The 19,333-nt window shown below is 43.9% G+C and overlaps 1 protein-coding gene across 3 annotated transcripts; it reads left to right on the forward strand.

Moving 5' to 3' along the window:
- Positions 1 to 10,841: 10,841 nt before the first annotated feature.
- Positions 10,842 to 19,333, forward strand: CCT4 (chaperonin containing TCP1 subunit 4). Of its 3 annotated transcripts, none has more exons than XM_080616345.1 (14): positions 10,842 to 11,019; positions 11,614 to 11,666; positions 12,394 to 12,483; positions 13,556 to 13,664; positions 14,849 to 14,991; positions 15,682 to 15,803; positions 15,892 to 16,024; positions 16,449 to 16,588; positions 16,864 to 16,960; positions 17,253 to 17,363; positions 17,729 to 17,859; positions 17,959 to 18,193; positions 18,807 to 18,920; positions 19,196 to 19,333. In XM_080616345.1, the coding sequence occupies exons 1-14, from the start codon at positions 10,902 to 10,904 to the stop codon at positions 19,211 to 19,213; spliced, it is 1,614 nt and encodes a 537-aa protein (XP_080472471.1). In that variant the 5' UTR covers positions 10,842 to 10,901; the 3' UTR covers positions 19,214 to 19,333. The 3 variants fall into 3 exon arrangements, with proteins under 3 accessions (XP_080472471.1, XP_080472472.1, XP_080472473.1); XM_080616346.1 differs by having other exon boundaries at positions 18,807 to 18,917; positions 19,196 to 19,322; XM_080616347.1 differs by lacking the exon at positions 19,196 to 19,333 and having other exon boundaries at positions 18,771 to 18,908.

Below are 19,333 nucleotides of genomic sequence, written 5' to 3' on the forward strand. Positions count from 1 at the left end.
CTCTGAGTCACTGTTCTGCACATTCCAAGCTCATTGTGTCTTATCACCTTGGTATGTTTGCCTGAGACTCTCCAAAGGTCCTTCAGCAAAACTATGAAACATTAGACTTCATTGCCCTTATGTTTCTAAGGGACAGAAAAACACACAAAAACTAATAATGACGGTAGTCAAACAGAAGAAAGTCTTTGGATTCTTGGCCACGTGCTAAGCAGCAGCAAACCTGGACACTCACCTTGAAGAGCTGTATGATCACTTACAAATACACCAGCATGCGTTTCACACGGCGAGAGGCTGCTTTGCCAGCTGTCTGCCTCCAGTCTCCCTCATGGATACAGTGCTGAGAGCCATGACCAAGGTGAATCTAGCTAAGATAGACTCTGCTTTTATCTTATAAATGAAGTTGGCCTTTCAGTTTCTTCTAATGTCCATATAAAGGTATTGCCCAAAAAGAGAGTATTACTGGAAGGAGTGAGAGAAAGATCTCCTTGAGCTGAGTGGCAAGGTGCTGTGCAAGTCTAACTCCATTAAATAACTCCAGCAACTGCTCAGCCCAACTTCAGGAGAGAGAAACATGAAGATTAATTGTATAAAAGGACAGTTCAGGATCCTTAGGACAGGGATAATAGTTTTGTTCTGACTTTGTATGATGTTTTCCACAATTGAGACTCCTGAGTGCTACCACAAGCCCAACTTCAAGGCAGTGAGGAGTTTGCAGTACAGCAGTAGCCCACAGAAGGGGGGGCATGTTAGCATTTGATTCAGAATTGATTTTAAGCAGGGATGATTGCTCAGTCCTATCTACAGATTTAGCAGGCTGACGATTTACCTCCTACAGAGGCAAAGAGCCAAGTAATGAAACAATTTGATGTGCATGTTGCTGAGACTTGAAAACCTGAAATCCCATCCACTCACAGCAGTTTTACAGACATTTTTCAAATGTACTTTTGGGTCCTAACTTCTGCTACAGAAATCATAAGAGATGCTGAGAATCCCAGTTCTTCAGCAGCTTTGAGCTTGCCATTTACATTCAAAGATGTTTGTGTAAGGGAAGGTGTTTGTCCCATCAAATACTTCCTATTCAGAGACCAATAGGTTTATGTTCCAGTGGCTGTGTGTTTCTGCTGCTGTACACTGCTGTATAGAGACAAGATGTAAACTCTCTCCAGATGTCAGAGTGCAGAAGGTGCTGTACAGTGGAAAACAGTCCCTGTTCTGTTTATTTGGGTTTTTTTAATGCTTCCAGTATTAATGGAAATAAAAGCTACAGAGTTGAGCTCTGATTCTTTGTTAAAGACCTAAATCTTTGTGTTGTCTTTACCATCTACAATGTTTAACCTGAGAAATTAACTCAAACATTTTGTTTTGGAACAGACTTTGAGCATATAGTAAAGTAATGCTTTTATTATGGTAAATTCATGTTATTTGATCTCCTAAGAGCTTTCATTTTGTATGTGCATAAGGTGTCCTGTGCCATCCTCACCACTACAGCTCACAGTCTTTTCACGCAGGTTTGTCCCTTACCCTACACCAGTGCTGGGAATAACACCACCACTCATTGCACATTCCTGTGTGTCTGTCCTGAGCTGCTGAGCTTGGCTGACTCAAACTCATAACAAAAGTCAAACACAAATGGAGAAGCCAGGATAGCATCACCTTTCACTTTGAAAATGATGTTCACATTCTGGTAGTTCAGACCTTTCTTTCTCATCTTTATGTCTGGTCTGATTTTCCTGCATTTTCTGGAAAGTCTAGTGAACAGGCACAAGTGCCAAACTTTACTTGCAGTGAGCTGGGACCACCCCAAACCGGAGCAAAGATCATACACTCCCCTGTGTTTGTACAACATAGGTCTAAGAGACCTTGACTGGGGTCTTTGGTATTACCAGAAACAGAAACAAAGCAGAGCAAAAGAAGAGATTTGTGAATCTGAGTTTGTTTTACTAATGACCAACTTCACTCTGTTGTCTTTTCCCCCCTCTATTTGAATCAGTGCTTCTCTTACTTCACTTTTCCTGCGATTTGTGCTACAACCACTCTTCCCTGAATACATTCTATATGCACTTGGAAATAATTCGCAAGTTACAGAAGCTAATGGCTTTATTCTGCCATACTTCAAACATTCCAGCTTGGATAAGAAAGCCTGCATTTACACCCAGAACTTGTGTGTCTGGTAAATAGTTGCTGCAGCCCAAGAGCAGGTAAAATGCCAGTCATTCAAATCATTTGAGTAAGTCACAATATTTGCAAAGCAGGTATTCAAGTATAAAACTTTTCTCTGAAAGCACTGCCTGTTGCTAGGTCTTAAAACCAATGTATACCTCCAGAAAAACTGAATCATCACATCCCCTCTGGACTTTTTATTGTAGCTGCTCCTACCGATTTAGAAAGTAAGCCCTAAAAAGCCAGCAATGTTTTAATCAAAAGGGTAAGGTTATCTTGAAGCCTATTTGCTGGCTTCTACATAATCCAAATATAACTGCAGAAGAAAGTTAATGCCACCCCCATTCCCTGACCTCAAAACACAAGTAATAACCAGTTTGGAGGTTTCCTGTATCTTCATCACTGTGGACAGACACAAGCCGGCTCCCACACCGCTGCTTGGGACTGGGGCTGTGAGTAAGCAACCAGGGAGCTAAACGGAAACTTTCCCACCCACTCCTAAAGCCGCGTTTGAAACCTGCCCAGCTTTGCTCCGCCTGGTGCTTCCTCCCCCTTTTCCTGTTCGCACTGAACAACCAATCCTATCGTACCTCCAAAGACACAAACCTTTGGCAGCGTGGTTGGGATACCCGAACAGCTCTGAAATGATTTTAAAAGCTAACAAAAGCCAACCCATTAAAAACTAATTATAACTAGTAATCTACTCACTGTTTCATGGTTCTACTCGTCCTGTTTCTCCGTGAGAAGACGAAATGCAGAAAGCATTTATAGTTTTTGAAGAGCTTGTGTAATTTTTAACCTGGCTTTTCTTGATAAGAAGAAATTATCTGCATTCCTAAGAACCTTCTCCATTCACTTGTCAAGGTCTTTCTTCTTTGTACAGAACCAAGTTCAACCAAAGTAAGTTCAAAATAGCCAACGGTGGGTGCCTCCGTGGGTGCCTCCCCTGGGTGCCATGGTGGAAGTGCATGCTTGCTCTGTCTCTAAATCAGTCACTGGGTCTCATGGAGTCTCCCAGTGGAAACACTGTGGGAAAAGGAGCTGATCCCTGGAAAGGCTTCCATACAGAAAAAAACAGCTCTCTAAGGGCCAGAACCCACACAGACAAATGCCTTGCTGGCTGTAAGGAGACAAGAAGAACCAGCTTGTCTTCAGGGCAGCAAATGCCATTTAGAAACTCTGTTACCAAGAGCCCTGTCCTGGGCAGCAGAAGCAGGTGGGTGCCCAGAGCAGCAGTATGAGGCACTTCAGTCTGACCCACCTCAGTGCCAGGAGGGACCATGCTTTTGAGAGTGGTCCCTGGCCAGAGGCATGAGGGGCATTGAATGGACCAGCTGGGAGACAATGCAGCCGAAGGCAGGGAGCTCACATCACACCACTGGCTTTATCAGCCTCTTTGTGCAGGGATGCAAAAAGCAAACCTCCATGCTCGCTCAGCAAGCGCTGCACAGACACAGACGTACTCCTTTGCAGTGATCTCCAGAAAAAGGCATTCACGTGGTGTTAGAAACAAGGAAGCCTCTGAGGGTTTTGCTTGCCGAGAAGCATCAGATTCCCACTTTATCTGTGAAAGACAGAGATATTTATCACAAGTGTGAACACTTTCTGTGTTTGTGGAAAACAGATACTCATAAAAGAACATGTTTCAACTCCTGGTGCTTTTGCTTTTTATCAGCTCTCCAAAGTACACAGAGTTTGTTCTAAAGCAGGGCAATATACTACAACAGTAATTCTAACCTCTTTAAAAAGTAGTCAAGCAGGGCAACGAATAACAATATTATTGTGAAATATGTTCAGAAAACAATCCCCTACAGAGAGAGGCTGGTGTTCTGCTGTCACCTAGAGGGAGAAGCTGGAATCATCTCCCCAGGTACATCACACGGAAATACTCGGCTTCTTCCCTGAAGAACTTCAGCCTGCACCCTACAGACCAAAGCTCACTTACACTACCCATGTGCTTGCCTCTGTTCGTCTGTGTATCCTCACCTACTAACCTCTGAATGGAAAAAAAGCAGAAGTACTAACGGTAGCAACAGTTCCAGTCCCTTAGATTATAACTCAGCAGCTTATGTGTCCCTGTCTCTTAATTCTTTTTGTAGCCTTATGACCAGGAATTTCTCTGCCAACTTGTCACTGCTATGGAAAAATGTGCATTTCTTCTTAAGAGCAAGGAGGGGATTACTGTCTGGGAAAACCAGACCTGGTAAATCACTCTACAAGTGCAATAAGGTTTTAAATATGTGGATTTTGGAAGCAAAGATCAGACCACATCCACTGCCCTTACAGGAAAAAAAAAGGCAAGGATTTGTTGGGGTTTTGTTTCAGCACAGATAAAGATCAGTAACAGGTAAGTATGTTTATACTACCTGATATCTTGAATTTCATTTTGCACATACCACTGCGTAGTATTACATAGTAGTATTACAATAGTAATTCAATGGGGATCTTCTAAGCAACTGTTGTCTGCTTCTGATGATTCAACTGATGCTCATGGATTTTGTAGCTCAAGGGCACAGTGGCAACTTGTACAGCCCTGGGCAGACAAATGGACCACGCTCTGTGCCATTCGTCAGTACCCAGGCAGTATCGCTACCCAGATGTAGCATCTCCGTGGCATCTGATTACTGAGTACTTGAGCAGGTCAGTGCTCTGGGCCCACGGATACATATAATTGATCTGTCCATATGCAAAAGGTAGGGTTTTGGATGCCCCTATAGCTATAGCATCTCTGTAGACTCAAGGGCTGCTAAGAAAGCATGAAATAAATAATCTCCCTTTTACTGCTAGAGTTGACCACCTCTCACTTCAAGCTGACATTTCCCATGCCACAACACATTTTTAAGAGTACTTTGACAGTGTAGGTACCTTTAAAGTATAGTTCTTCAAAAAGAAAAGGTCTGAATTCATAGGAATCCCTTATAACAAAACCTTCACAGGATTAGCAATGGTGTCCTAAGACCCTAGTGTCTCAGCAGAACAACATCACTATAAAGAGAGTATTTTTCTTCCTTTCCAAACCACAGTGCAGCATTGTTTTTTTGTGCTGCTACTTAATCCTCACACTTCAGTGCTGAATGACATTACCTGCAAGTAGATGTAAGAAGTTAATACTTGTATGGCACTCTGTCTTTCCTGACATACCACTACAGTGCATGTCTTCATTTTTGCTAGATCCTTTGTTGAAAGGTGAGCAGCCTTTTGCACTGTTTATCATGACTCTCAGATCATATACATATATTTTTAGGAAACATAAGGCAGAAAAAAATCCTCAGAAAATACCAACAAGAAATGGAGGGAGTGTGAGAAAAGGGACAAAAAAACCTCCTGTCTTTACTATTCCTAGACCATTGGTACACCCAAAGCAGGAGAGAACCAAATTAAAAATCAAAAGAAATCAAGCAAAGAATCCCAAGGGAAAAACCACAAAGCCCAGGATCGTTCACTGTCTCGTCCAGAAGGTGGAAGCAGCGATGCAGCTCTCTCTGCCATGCAGGTGGGCACAGGGCTAGCAGCTCCCGCTGGGCTCTAAGCACAGCTCAGACACCAAAAGCGATAAATTCCGGGATGAAACTCCAGATAGAAGAGAAAAATAAAAACAATCACACACTTAGCACTAGGTAGAGGCTTTCTTCTCCTCTGAAAAACTAACATTTACTTGCTGTGCAGCATGTTCTGTGTGCTGGGAAGGCACGAATATTGCGTTTATTAAATGCTTAGAGGCTACTCGCTGTTATCAGAGCATGATTAAGTAATGGTACTTAATAACTGAGATAAGGCCATTAGGTGAAATGATGTCACCCTCTCTTTGGCAATCAGACCTCATGCTGTCATCACTGCTGCCTTGAGAACACTCGGCAGGATATCTCCAGGAAAAAAGAAGACAAGACACCACATGAGACTAATGTTCATGTCCAACCTGATGTAAGTGCAGTAAGTAGTAAAGATACACATCCCAGGCGTTTTCATAGATGCAAATATTCCCAGAAGCCCCATTCTGTCCTAATTACGTGTTTAGGTGTCCACTGATGATATTTGTGCTGCGAAGGTTGTTTCAAGTTGCTGATACTGCATCAGAACTGACAAGGATCACTTGGTATTAGGACACCATTTGACAAGATGCTGCACAAACTGTGGGTAAAAAAGTTTATCATCTGACTGCTCCAGACTGGAAAGAGCTGGGGAAGGAAAATCAAGAGACAGAGAGGTGACATGATCCACTCAGAATCACAAGCACTGTGTACACAGTGACTGTCAAAAAGGTTTCATGCTGACAGTGGCTCATTGCTTCTGCCTGAGTAAAATAGACCTTTGAAAGCCACAGCAGCACTGTGCTATTGACAAACATCCCAGAAGGACTCAACTCTGTCCTCACTGTGCCTTTAACTCAATATCCCCCTTCTCTGTGCAGCTGCCTATTCATACAAAGCCAGAAAACGCAGAGTTTCCACCACATTGAGTCAGAATTGGCTTTGGGTCCAAGTCCTATTTGAAGGACAGATACTAAACATACAAATCTCATTTTTTCAAGACACTAAGCTAAAAAAAGCCCCATTACAACTCCAGCATCACGTGTGTGGGTGTTTTGTGTAATATTTGTTATTGTTTCACTGCTCCTTGGGAATGCTGGAAAAGGTCAGAACACCCAGAAATAATGATACGAGGGTAAGAAAAACAATATCATGTGTAGGCAATTCCAAGTCTAAACTCAGCTTTGAAACAAATGCGGAAGTGCTGGTTCTGAACATGACTTAACAACATACTTGTTCCTTTGGGTCTGCTGTCTGAAACCTCAGCCTTCACCCTGACATGAAGTTGAATTTCCACAGCAAGTCTGACTGATGTTAAGGCATCTCAGGTAACTCTCCCACAAGCAGCACCAAATTACAAATACCTAAGAAATGTTTCTCCACACCCCCCTGCCTGGATCAATGTAAACAACTGACAAACAGGGCAATGGGACATTGCAGGAACAAGCCTTACCATAACGTTGCCATTAAATACACAGTAGCAAAAAGAAATAAATAATCTCTATTTCACATGGAATGAAGCAAAAAACCTGGCTAGCAGACAAAGCCTTAAATAAAACTCAGTTTGACAGCCTTATCTATCTGCTCAGCTCAATTACAGATAGCAGACACAAAATGAGTAATAAAACATAATGCCCGCTCTGGGTCAGTTGCCACCCAGTGATACCTTCAAACCTCCAATGACCCAAAATCAAACCAAACTCTAACCAAGGATGAAGATGACAGTGGATGAGAACAACCTTTATGTCAGCTGGATGACTCCTTTAAAATCCAGTGCAAACCTGATTGCACAAACGCCTACGAAAGCCTCAATTCCAACTCTGCCCTGATCCCAGCTGTACAGAGGCAACCCTGACACACCAAAAGTATTAGTAAGAAGGTAGCCACTAACCACAGCAGTCCTAAACTTAGCCCAGCAGCTTGCTCCATACCCAGCAATGGAACAGACTCCAACTCCAAATGATTCTTAACACGAGCAAGGCTGGGTTTTGCCAAACAGAGCTACGTGCAACAAGGTCACTGTCACAGCATTAGATCTAACTTCAATTTCCTTCAAAAATCCTGAAAAACAGCCTTCCAAAACCCAAAGGGGGCCTACAAGAAATCTGGAGAGGATGTGTTTCTGGTGATTTTGAAGCTGATATAAAGCCATGTCAAGACTCTTACTAGTAAACCTTTCCCCTGTCTATGGCCTGGATGTATCTCTACCTTTATATGTAAAACCGTTTCCTTCTCTGCCTGTTAAAAATTGAATATAAAAAGGCAACAACCATTCACTTCCAAAACCTTATCTCTATAAAGATTCTGACAGACAAAGAGCAGTTATCTAACTTTCAATGGTACGTAAATCCAGATAAAAGAAAGAAAAAACAACTATTAAAAATTGTTTAGAGGTGATGAAATAAGGTGACTGTGGAAACTTTTTCCCTTCCTTCCAACAACAGAATTGTCCACATGCTTGATTTCTATGTATCACCACATAAAGGTGCTGCTGGCACTAGAAAACTGCTCACCACGACGACATAGAATCATAGAATAGTTTGGGTTGGAAAGGACCTTAAGATCATCCAGTTCCAACCCCCTGCCATGGGCAGGGATGCCTCACACTAGACCATGTCACCCAAGGCTCTGTCCAGCCTGGCCTTAAACACTGCCAGGGATGGAGCATTCACAACTTCCCTGGGCAACCCATTCCATGTTTCACTTGCAGCCAGCTCCTGCTACAGATATTCAGAAATGGAAAACAAGCTCAACAGCTTACACCCTTGGCCTGGTTCTTACAACAGACTGTCTTAGCAGCACCTCACTAGTGCAGGGGCAGGTTTCTTGTACAACTGTCTCTACACAGGAGCACTTCACTGGTGCTGCCAGAATCCTGGCTTCTCAACATCCAGTCAGAAAGAGAAATGCCATAAAAACCTACATGGTTTAGATATTGGGTATTTTTCTCTCAGTCAGAGCTGTTTTGTGCCTTACTTTGTGTCTCGCTTTCATCACAGTACAAAATGAATTCACTTTGTGGATTCAAGTACACACTTCACACCTAATCCATATCACGTCTACATCCTGTTCAACATGAAGGATAGCATTTAAATAGCTCGTTAGAACTTGCCCCCAGAAGACAAGGGTACAGAACCTCCTTGTATCTGTGAAATACGAGGTCACTCCTCGATCCCCTGTAATCGAGATAACAGGGTTTTATTGAGGGACAAAGTCAATAAAGCAAAAGCAACAGCGCTGGGTGCCTGACCGTAGCCAGAGGCACACTGATTAGCATTTGTTACAGGTTTATATACTTTCACTGTTGCATTACCCATATACATATTCATAATTCCCGCGTATAGGAGGGGAATATTATAACTAGCTCCAGGAACTTATCATTGTAAGTCTCCTCCTCTTGGTGCCTGCGCACTGCTCTCCGGTGATCATGGGCATGGGTCTTGAGGATGAAGTAAGCAGTCTTTCGCATGTGGGCAGGGGTCTTCAAGACGAAGTAAGCAGTCTTCCCCAGGGTGCACTTTTCCCCTTTGGCACAGTTGGATGCCCCAGTAGTCACAAAAGCAGCTGAAACCAGCCAGATCTGTAAGTTTCTGATAGCTGGCAAAGATTTAGAACAGTGTGAACTTCCTGCAAAATTTACTGCAAGCAGAACAGGACGGGCAGACAAGGAGTATCCAAAGAGAAGCTAGCAGATGTTCAGGAGGCACTGTCTTCAAACTAACTGGTAAGTAGAAGGATGGTGTGAAATAATTCACTCATGTTTAGTGGGGCCACAAAATCCTGTTATCTCACCACAGACTTGCAACACAAATGTTGTCTATCTTAGACCTAAGTTAAGCTAAAAGTACTTTAACCCTATATTTTCCAGGCACTAGCTTTCCTTTTCTTTTACCTTTACAAATCCTTTTGCTATGTGACTCCATTTTGCTCAAGGGTTCTGGCCATTTCCAACTTGTCTAACCTTGTGTCTTTAGCGAGCTGTTTCTGTTATTGCGAACTCATACAGTTATATCCACATAGGAACACCTATGATTTGTGAAAGCCAATACATTTATGTGTTTATCACATATCAACATAGTAGTAGAGGCAATATCCTGAGAGGTGTAAGCTATCTTTCACACTAATATTGTGTTTATTGATAATACAGCTTATCTTCTTATCGTGCTGACACAAGCTGAACCGAGTCCCTCAGACACATGGGAAGATCAGCATGTTATAAAAATATACATTGCTTCTGTCTTTCCCCATAATCCAACTTTAACTTCACTTGGTGATACACCTACTGCTTAAACCCCCTTTTTGACAGCAGGTTATGCAAAACATTAAACCAATCAAGTGCTCAAGCCCTACCCAGAATAGCTAGGATAGCAGAGCTGGTCTTGAGCTTAGGAGGGAAAGAAAATAGAAGGAAAATAAAGGCAGAAGATCAGGACCGCATAGCACTGGGTGAGACCAGAAAGGACACTGAGTTACAGATGCACTCCGTCCACCACTAGTGGTTTATGTGGCACCAAGTGCTTCGCAAGAGCCCCCTATCAAACGTTCCTAACTGTGCAATTGAATTCCACACAGGCTGTGCAGTGACAGGTTAGCCCAATGATTTCATGGTCATAACATGAGGAGAGTTACCCCTCCTCATAAGCCCCGGGTCCCCTCAGGAAACGCCTTCCCTCAGGTTGCCCAGCCAGCCAGCGGGTCCCTTTCACCAGCCACTTCAGTGACGAGGAAACCCACGTACCCCTGCTCCTGGGCTCTCCATGGCCCCAGCTCCGGCCGAGGGTCACACTGAGGGTGGGGAGAGGCGGAGGGGGCCGCCGGGGCAGAAGAATCCCCTCAAATACCGGCATCGATACCGATACCGACCCCTCCACCCCGCGCTCCACCACAGCCGCTTCCCGCCTCCTCCCCTCACGCCGGCCGCGCCCCTCCGCCCCCCAGCGGCCACCACAGCGGGCGGGAAACCTCCCAAGGCCCCCGCGCAGTTCATTCTCCAAGCGGCAGCGAGTTTCTAGGTATCCGCGCCGTTCGCCTGCAGGCAAGGGGTTGCCTTTTCGGCTAGCAGCGCGCAGGCGCGCATGGGCAGCCTTCTTGGGTGACGACACGGCTGGCGCGGGCAGGAAGGACCCGTCGCGTCCTGCTGAGGCGGCGGCGCGTTCTGGAAGGTTCCTGTTAGAGCAGCCGGTACCGCGGGGCTCATCCGCGTCCATCGGCGCGATGCCGGAGAACACGGGCACTAAGGGCCATGGCGGCGGCGGGAACCGGGCCAGGGGCACCTACCAGGACCGGGACAAGCCCTCCCAGATCCGCTTCAGCAACATCGCTGCCGGCAAAGGTGAGGGGGGAGGCGGGAGCGGCCCGCGCCCAGTGCTGAGGGGAAGCGGCCACCGGCCTGCCGCAGGGTTCCCTTTCCTGCCGTGGGAGGGGCCTCTGGCACACCGCGGTGGGGGTGCTGAGGGCTGGCATCGCCCCGGGCTGGTGTCCCGGTTGGGGCGCAGACGCTCCCGTTGTGTTCCCCCCGACCATGCGATCCCGGTATTGTGTCAGCCGGAGGTGTTCCTTGGAGCTCTAACGGCAGGGAACTCTCCGGGATGGGCCCAGGGCGTGTTGAAGGTGCTATGTTCGGCGTTTGACGGGAGCCTTGGTCGGGTTACTTGGTGTATAGCGCGTCTGTGTTATTACTCTGTTTTAAAATGGCTGCAATCAAGTGATCGGGTGTTACTGTTTAAGAAAAACCGTGTAAATCAGTCCTGGTATTGCAATGTTTTGTGTCATGCTATTATGAAGGATGTTGCAGTGCTGGTGGGATAACTGGGAGCTACTGACTGCTGGGAGACACTTTCTCCTTAGAAGGCATGTCTAGAATGATGGAGCAAGTCACTGTAATTTTTTAGATCAACTTGCAAAAGTGTTTTTTTTCTGTTTCTAGCTGTTGCCGATGCAATTAGAACAAGTCTTGGACCAAAGGGAATGGATAAAATGGTAAACTTTATACTTGTATTCATAAAGCATTAAGCGTACTGTAGAGTCAGTGCGTAGAATCACAGAATGGTTTGGGTTGCAAAGGACCTTCAGACCATCCAGTTCCAACCCCCTGCCATAGGCAGGGACACCTCACACTAAACCATGGCACCCAAGGCTCTGTCCAGCCTGACCTTGAACACTGCCAGGGATGGAGCATTTACCATTTCTCTGGGCACCCTGTGCCAGCTCCTCACCACCCTCACAGTAAAGAACTTCCTCCTTATATCTAACCTGAACTTCCCCTGTTTCAGTTTGAACCCGTTACCCCTTGTCCTGTCACTACAGTCCCTGATGAAGAGTCCCTCTCCAGCATCCTTGTAGGCCCCCTTCAGATACTGGAAGGCTGCTCTGAGGTCTCCACGCAGTCTTCTCTTCTCCAGGCTGAACAGCCCCAATGTTCTCAGCCTGTCTTCATACAGGAGGTGCTTCAGCCCCAGGTTATCCTTGTGGCCTCCTCTGGACTTGTTCCAACAGCTCCACGTCCTAGAATAGGCATCTTTTATAGGATGCCATCTTTAGCCTTGAAGTTCTTTTCCAGACTTCATTTATTTAAGGGAAAGTGGGAGCTAAATGCACATCTGAGTTTGAGAAATAAGGTTGTCAGGAAACATTTACATTGAATGTGAAATTAAATGAAAGATTCATAGTTACTGATCAGAACTGTGTTTCTCCTCTCCCTTCTCAGATTCAGGATGCTAAAGGAGATGTAACAATCACTAATGATGGTGCTACGATTCTGAAACAAATGCAGGTCCTGCACCCTGCAGCCAAAATGGTGAGTGGCTTTTTTGTCTATTACTCAGAAGATGATATCTGTTAGAGCTTAATTTCTGGGACAGGACCCCATAGTAACATTTCATGTGGATTTGAGGAGCATTACCTCTAGTGATATAGAGCAAGAGCAGTGTGCTCCAGGAACATTTATTTTGATTGCAAGATTTGCTGAAGAGTTCCAGTATTCCTCATGCACAATTCCTCTGGCTGTGTTTTAAGACATAAAAGAATCTTCATCTCTCATGTAATAAACCTTCTCATTTAAGAACATCTCTCATTTAAGAAAGAAGCATTAGTGATGTCCCAAAGTGCAAGGATAGAAGAGAATGAGATCTATTATGGTCAGATGGTGTGTGGGGATACAGCAACTTGATTTTCTGAGGTGTTAAATCATAGAATCATAGAATAGTTAGGGTTGGAAAGGACCTCAAGATCATCCAGTTCCAACCCCCCTGCCATGGGCAGGGACACCTCACACTAAACCGTGTCACCCAAGGCCTCATCCAACCTGGCCTTGAACACAGCTAAGGATGGAGCATTCACAACGTCTCCGGGCAACCCATTCCAGTGCCTCACCACCCTTACAGTAAAGAATTTCTTCCTTATATCCAGTCTAAACTTCCCCTCTTAGATTTGATTGTGGTTGGAGATGGAGACGAGCTTCCCATGACCCTCCTACAGGAAAGGAAAAGTTAAACTGTGCTAGGTGTGATCAGTTTTAAGCTTAGGAGAAAAGCTACTTTGCTTCTGTTAGTGTTTTGTTTTGCTGTAGCTGTATTTCAGCCAAAATAGTATGGGAAGTAAGTTGCAAAAGGTGCAAACTTCAAACAAGAAAATCATAGGCTCATACATAGAATCACAGAATGGTTTGGGTTGGAAGGGACCTTAGATCATCTACTTCCAAGCCCCTGCCATGGGCAGGGAGACCTTCCACTAGACTGTGCATGATCCATCCTGTTAGCAAGGTTGATGTCAGTAGTGCTGCACTCTTGAATCTCTCTTGTTTTGGTAATGGTCGGTGTTTGCAGTTAAATAGCAGTATATATAAACTTTTGTCATGATTTGTCTTTTAGTTGGTAGAGCTGTCAAAAGCACAAGATATTGAAGCTGGTGATGGCACTACATCTGTTGTTGTCATCGCTGGAGCTCTTTTGGATGCCTGTTCCAGACTTCTTCAGAAAGGTTAGTGTATATATTCAATATGGAAACAGGACCGGAGGTAGTTAAATTCTCTCTCTGCTTGCACATGTGTAATGGAGCCTAATGTAGCTGTTACCAGTTGAAACATTAAAGGTGACTTGAGTCTTCACGTTCAGGTTTCACTTGTGTTCCAGTTGGGATTAAAAAAGCTGCTTATTTTAATTGACTGCATTGTTGTTGATACAGGACATAGTGCATAGGATTAGTGCATAGGACATAGATGATGTGATTTGCGTACTTACTGTGATTATACCTGTACTTGCATGGACAGAAGGAGAATGTAAGAAGGTATAAATTGAATTTGGGACTGTGATTTTACAGAGTTTTTTTACACTTTGCAAATTTATCCTCTCCCTTGAGAAAGTCTAGTGAGGGAAACACACGAATTACAGATCACGATAGCGTAAGTTCTGTTCCACTGGCTCAGGGCATTCTTCCTTGCAGTTCAGGAGCTTTGTTACCTGTCCTGCCACATAACAATTAGGCTTCTGTGTGCATTGGAAATAGAGCAAGGATGACTGGACCTGCACAGCTCTCCTCTGTCTCAGATCTGGACTTCATAGCAATTTACTTACACTTTCCTACCTCAGTATGCACCATTGTGCTTAGTGTCTTCTAGTCCCTACCAACTGTTTGCTTGCAGTTTCTTAATCCTCTGCCAGAGCAGGTAGGTAGAAAATGCCTGTCCAACATTTGCCCATAAGCTGCCTGCTCTGGAAAGATACAGAGTGTATCACACATTCCAGAGAAATCAAGGAACTCCATGTACAACTGTGTGAAAACACTGAGAATCTGTGGTAAAGCCACTGTCCAGCTCCTCACAGGTGTTACATGAACAGTGGCTGCCTTAGGAATGCCAGTGGTGAAGAAAACGTTGAGAAAGTGTGTTGCTGAGATGTCAGACACTGCGAGGAGATGTGCTTTGCTATGCTTGTCTGTGAGGAGAGATTATTAGGAACATTATAGCTTTTCTCCTTGCCTTTAACAGTGGAAAGTAATAACGGAGGCCATATACTCATGAAGAATGCATTTTGCTAAGGTGTCTTCAGTTTATTCTGACATGAGAGTCTGTAATCTTAAAATCGAAAGAGAGGGTGAGGAAAACACGATAAAAACCATTGGTTTGAAAGCATGAGTGTCTAACAGCCTTTTTGTATTCCCCACAGGAATCCACCCCACCATCATTTCAGAGTCATTCCAGAAAGCTCTGGATAAAGGTATTGAAGTCCTGACCAACATGGCACAGCCAGTTGAACTGAGTGACAGGGAAACCTTGCTGAACAGTGCAACTACTGCACTGAACTCAAAGGTATGGCTGATGCTGAACTTCAGACCTCCAGACTGGCTGAGTCTTTCAGCTTGTCCCAGTATGTGCTGCTCTTCACTTATTAAGAATACCCTGCACATCACAAACCCTGCTGGTTTTCAGACATTGGCTACCTTCTCTTAGACTGACTTTCTCAGAAAGCTGTGGTTGATCCAGATTAAACTGAAACAGAGTTCATTTCTGTCTGAAGTACTTGGTGAGCTTAGATCTGGACTGTCAGTGTAAAAACAAGCTTTGACTGAAAACAGCAACGGAAGAGTTAGGCAGGATACTGAGAACTTTTGCCAGCAGTTTGTGTAGGCAGTTTTAGTTCATGTGGCAGAAACTCATAAAATAGCGTTGATACCTAGAGAAGCGTACTAGTTTATCTTCTAAGAGATTAATCTGGGAAGCTCTCAAAGGTCTTATTCTCAGAAAGCAAAGTCCAGTTTTCTTCCCTCAGTCCCTAAGCATGGGGTTTGCCACCAGCATAGCCACCCTTGCCTTTAAATGGAGCAGTCATTCCGAAGATACCATGTTAAAGCATCTGGTTGATGGGCAGGGAGGGAAAACAAGCTTTGTTGCAAAATTCACAAGTCAAACACTGAAATACAAGGACTGTTATTTTGTAGTAACTGTTTATCAGTGTTAAATTTCTCATCATTTTTTCCTCTTTGCTGTTAAATCCCTTAGGTTGTGTGCCAGTATTCTAGTTTACTTTCTCCAATGAGTGTGGACGCAGTGATGAAGGTCATTGACCCAACTACAGCTAATAGTGTGGACCTCAGAGATATTAAAATTGTTAAGAAGTTGGGGTAAGAAACAATTCGTAGTTACATGAATGTTGTCTCTCTGAAATCAGCTTCCCAAAGTGCTAAAGTGATGGATTGCTTTTGTTTCCAGAGGCACAATTGATGATTGTGAACTGGTTGAAGGACTAGTCCTGACTCAGAAGGTGGCAAATACCGGTGTAACCAGAGTGGAAAAAGCCAAAATTGGCCTCATTCAGTTCTGCTTGTCTGCTCCAAAGACAGATGTAAGTTAAATTATGACTTTTGTTCCACTACTTGGGAGATGTAAATGTAGTAACATACTTTATCAAGGTGTTGTGATGCCAGTTGTGTTCCAGTGTGTGTTACTCTGCTAGGTAACAGATGAATACTTATAACTCTTAAGAACTTGTAGCATTTATCATTTTATTTATATTTATATATAAATATAAAAATATATATAAATATATATTATTTATATTTTTATATATTTATATATAAATAATACATATATAATATATTATTATTTATATTATCATTTAAATAACCTCTAACAAGACAAGTTTTACTGCTATGCTTGTTTGCTTTGAGTCAGGGGCTCCTAAATTAAAGGATGTGGAACATCTTGACTCTTGCTTTTAAAGTCAGCAGTTGCTCATCGTACTTTTCTCTTTATTTCTGTTTAAATAGATGGACAACCAAGTAGTTGTTTCTGATTATGCCCAAATGGACAGGGTGCTTCGTGAAGAGAGAGTCTATATCCTAAATTTAGTTAAACAGATTAAGAAGGCTGGATGCAATGTGCTGCTGATCCAGAAGTCTATTCTGCGGTATGTTAATACCAGTGTACTGACTTGCTGCATGTGTTGGGGGGAACAGCTGGAATTGTTTGGAATACCTGGAAAATTGAAGCCCAGTACTAACAGTCACACTTGGTAGAGTGTCAGACTGGCTGTAATGGTGACAGCACTTTCAGAAACCAGTGGTGGTATCTGTATTTTGAGTTTAATGACATCTCTACTTTGTAGTCTGAAGAATTTGGCAGTGCTGGTAGACCAGCTACTAAAATAGCACTGTGGACTGACTATTTCCCTCTTGTTTGTAGGGATGCTCTTAGTGACCTAGCCCTTCATTTCCTGAACAAAATGAAGATCATGGTGGTTAAAGAAATTGAAAGAGATGACATCGAGTTTATATGTAAGGTAAAGTGAGTTATATAAGTGGCTGTTCAAGTTTACCCCAAAACTAAGTACTTGGCCAGTGCCAGTTTATTATGACAGTTTTACAAGTTTCATGTTTTGCCTATAACACAAGAGCAGACTTTTCCCTAAAAACCATTCTTATTCTGTTGAGCAGTCACACTTCTGGAAAGATTTAGGACAGATATAAAAGCCATAGTCCTGACTGCATTTGGGTCCAGTATGCAGAGGAACATTACACAGGTCATTTGCTGACTGCAGTGAAGTTCTGACTACTCTTTCTCACCTGTTTCAGACCATTGGAGCTAAGCCTGTTGCTCACATTGACCAGTTCACTCCTGACATGCTGGGGTCTGCTGAGCTGGCAGAGGAGGTCAACTTGAACGGTTCTGGGAAGCTGGTAAAGGTGAGAGTGACAGTGTTAATGCCTGCTTAACATCCGCCAATTACTTTAACATCTGCTAACTTTTATAGGTTTTACTGCTGAAATTACTACATTGAAGTACCTACTTCTAATCCCTGAGTAGCAACCGACTCAGGAAGTACAGTGGTTTTGTACATCCAGTTCCAACCTCCTGCCACGGGCAGGGACGCCTTCCTGTGCCAGCGCCTCAGCACCCTCAGAGGGAAGAACTTCTAATGTCTAATCTAAATCTCTTCTGTCAGTTTAAAGCCATTCTCCATTGTCCTGTCCTACAGGCCCTGGTAAAGAGCCTTCTCCAGAGTTCTTCTAGGCCTCTTTTAGTCTTAAAAGTTGGTTTTATGTTTCAGATTACGGGCTGCACAAACCCTGGGAAAACTGTGACCATCGTGGTACGTGGATCCAACAAACTCGTTCTAGAAGAAGCTGAGCGTTCAATTCACGATGCCCTGTGTGTCGTAAGATGCTTAGTTAAGAAAAGGTAACATCTACGTTTGGTTAATTAGTACTTTAATAACACAGAAAGCTAATCGATGTGCACTTACATGAGCTGAGGTTTGATTTTCGCTTCTGTTCACAGAGCTTTGATTGCAGGAGGGGGAGCCCCAGAGATAGAGCTGGCGCTGCGCTTGAACGAGTATGCTCGCACGCTGCGGGGCATGGATGCGTACTGCGTCCGTGCCTATGGAGAAGCGCTGGAAGTCATCCCCTCAACACTGGCTGAAAATGCAGGTCTAAACCCCATCTCAACAGTAACAGAGCTGAGAAACAGGCACGCTCAAGGGGAGAAAACAGCTGGCATCAACGTCAGAAAGGTAACCAGGAGTTGTGTGTGCATAGAGTGGCTACAGAACTAATTGGGTGTTAAAAGGAAAATGCTCAGTATTAATGGTGTTCTCCCCAAAATTAGTGTTGGGGGAGATCATAGCTTGCTTTCTGAGGCTGTAACAGCTTATCAGAGTATTGGTAATAAAAGATACTTAAATATTATACCTGCGGAATAAGAAACCTCCTACCTCTCTTCAAAAGCATTGTTTCAGCTATGAAAATAGATATATTTGGAATGGATATAGAATCACAGAATGGTTTGGGTTGGAAGGGACCTTAAAGCTCATCCAGTTATGTGTATGTGTTAGGAGGAAGACAGTGGTCTGGCTTCTTCCAAATTGCCACTGTGTTTGAGCTGGCTTAACTGTCTTTCCTCTTGGCTGATTATGTTTGGCTGTCAAATGCCTGGGGAGAGAAGATGCATACCATAATGTACCCCCTATGTATGCATCTTCCATCCTCAACAGGAGTTGAGTAGTTGAGCCCCTTGATACAAGTCTGATTTCAAGTTGGCTGTCTTTGTGGGGCTTCTACTAAAAGCAAACTCACTAAATCTCACTGCAGTGACTTGTACACAGTAAGAGCTGCCTGTTCTCGTAGGGTGGCATTTCCAACATCTTGGAGGAGCTGGTTGTGCAGCCACTGCTCGTGTCCTTGAGCGCCCTGACTCTGGCGACAGAAACCGTGCGCAGCATCCTGAAGATCGATGATGTGGTGAGGAGCGTTTGCATTAAGTTTTGTGTAATCACCAGAATAGTTATTATCTAATTTACTGTGCTTCAGAATAGATCTACTGTGTATTGGTCTTAGTTCATGTGCTACTGAGAAGACCAAATAGTCTAATAACTGCAGTTGTAACAAAATGAAATGCTGTGCCTTAAAATGAAGGGTTAAAGTGACTGAAAACCCAGGATCTTCAGGCAGAGAAGTATTTGTTCCAGCTACCCCATGGTCTTCTCACTCCTGACTATGTGAACTATCCTTTGCAGGTGAACACTCGAGGCTAAGCTGAACGAGGAACATGAGGTCTGTGTCCTGAGCTCCTTCCCTCTAGTCTGGAATATGGTTTCCTCACCACAAGCGCCTGTGTGAATGGTCTTAAAGTCCACAAAGGGTTGTGTGCTTTC

Source organism: Psittacula echo (assembly GCF_963264785.1).
Source record: "Psittacula echo genome assembly, chromosome: 4".
Taxonomy (NCBI): Eukaryota; Metazoa; Chordata; class Aves; order Psittaciformes; family Psittacidae; genus Psittacula; species Psittacula echo.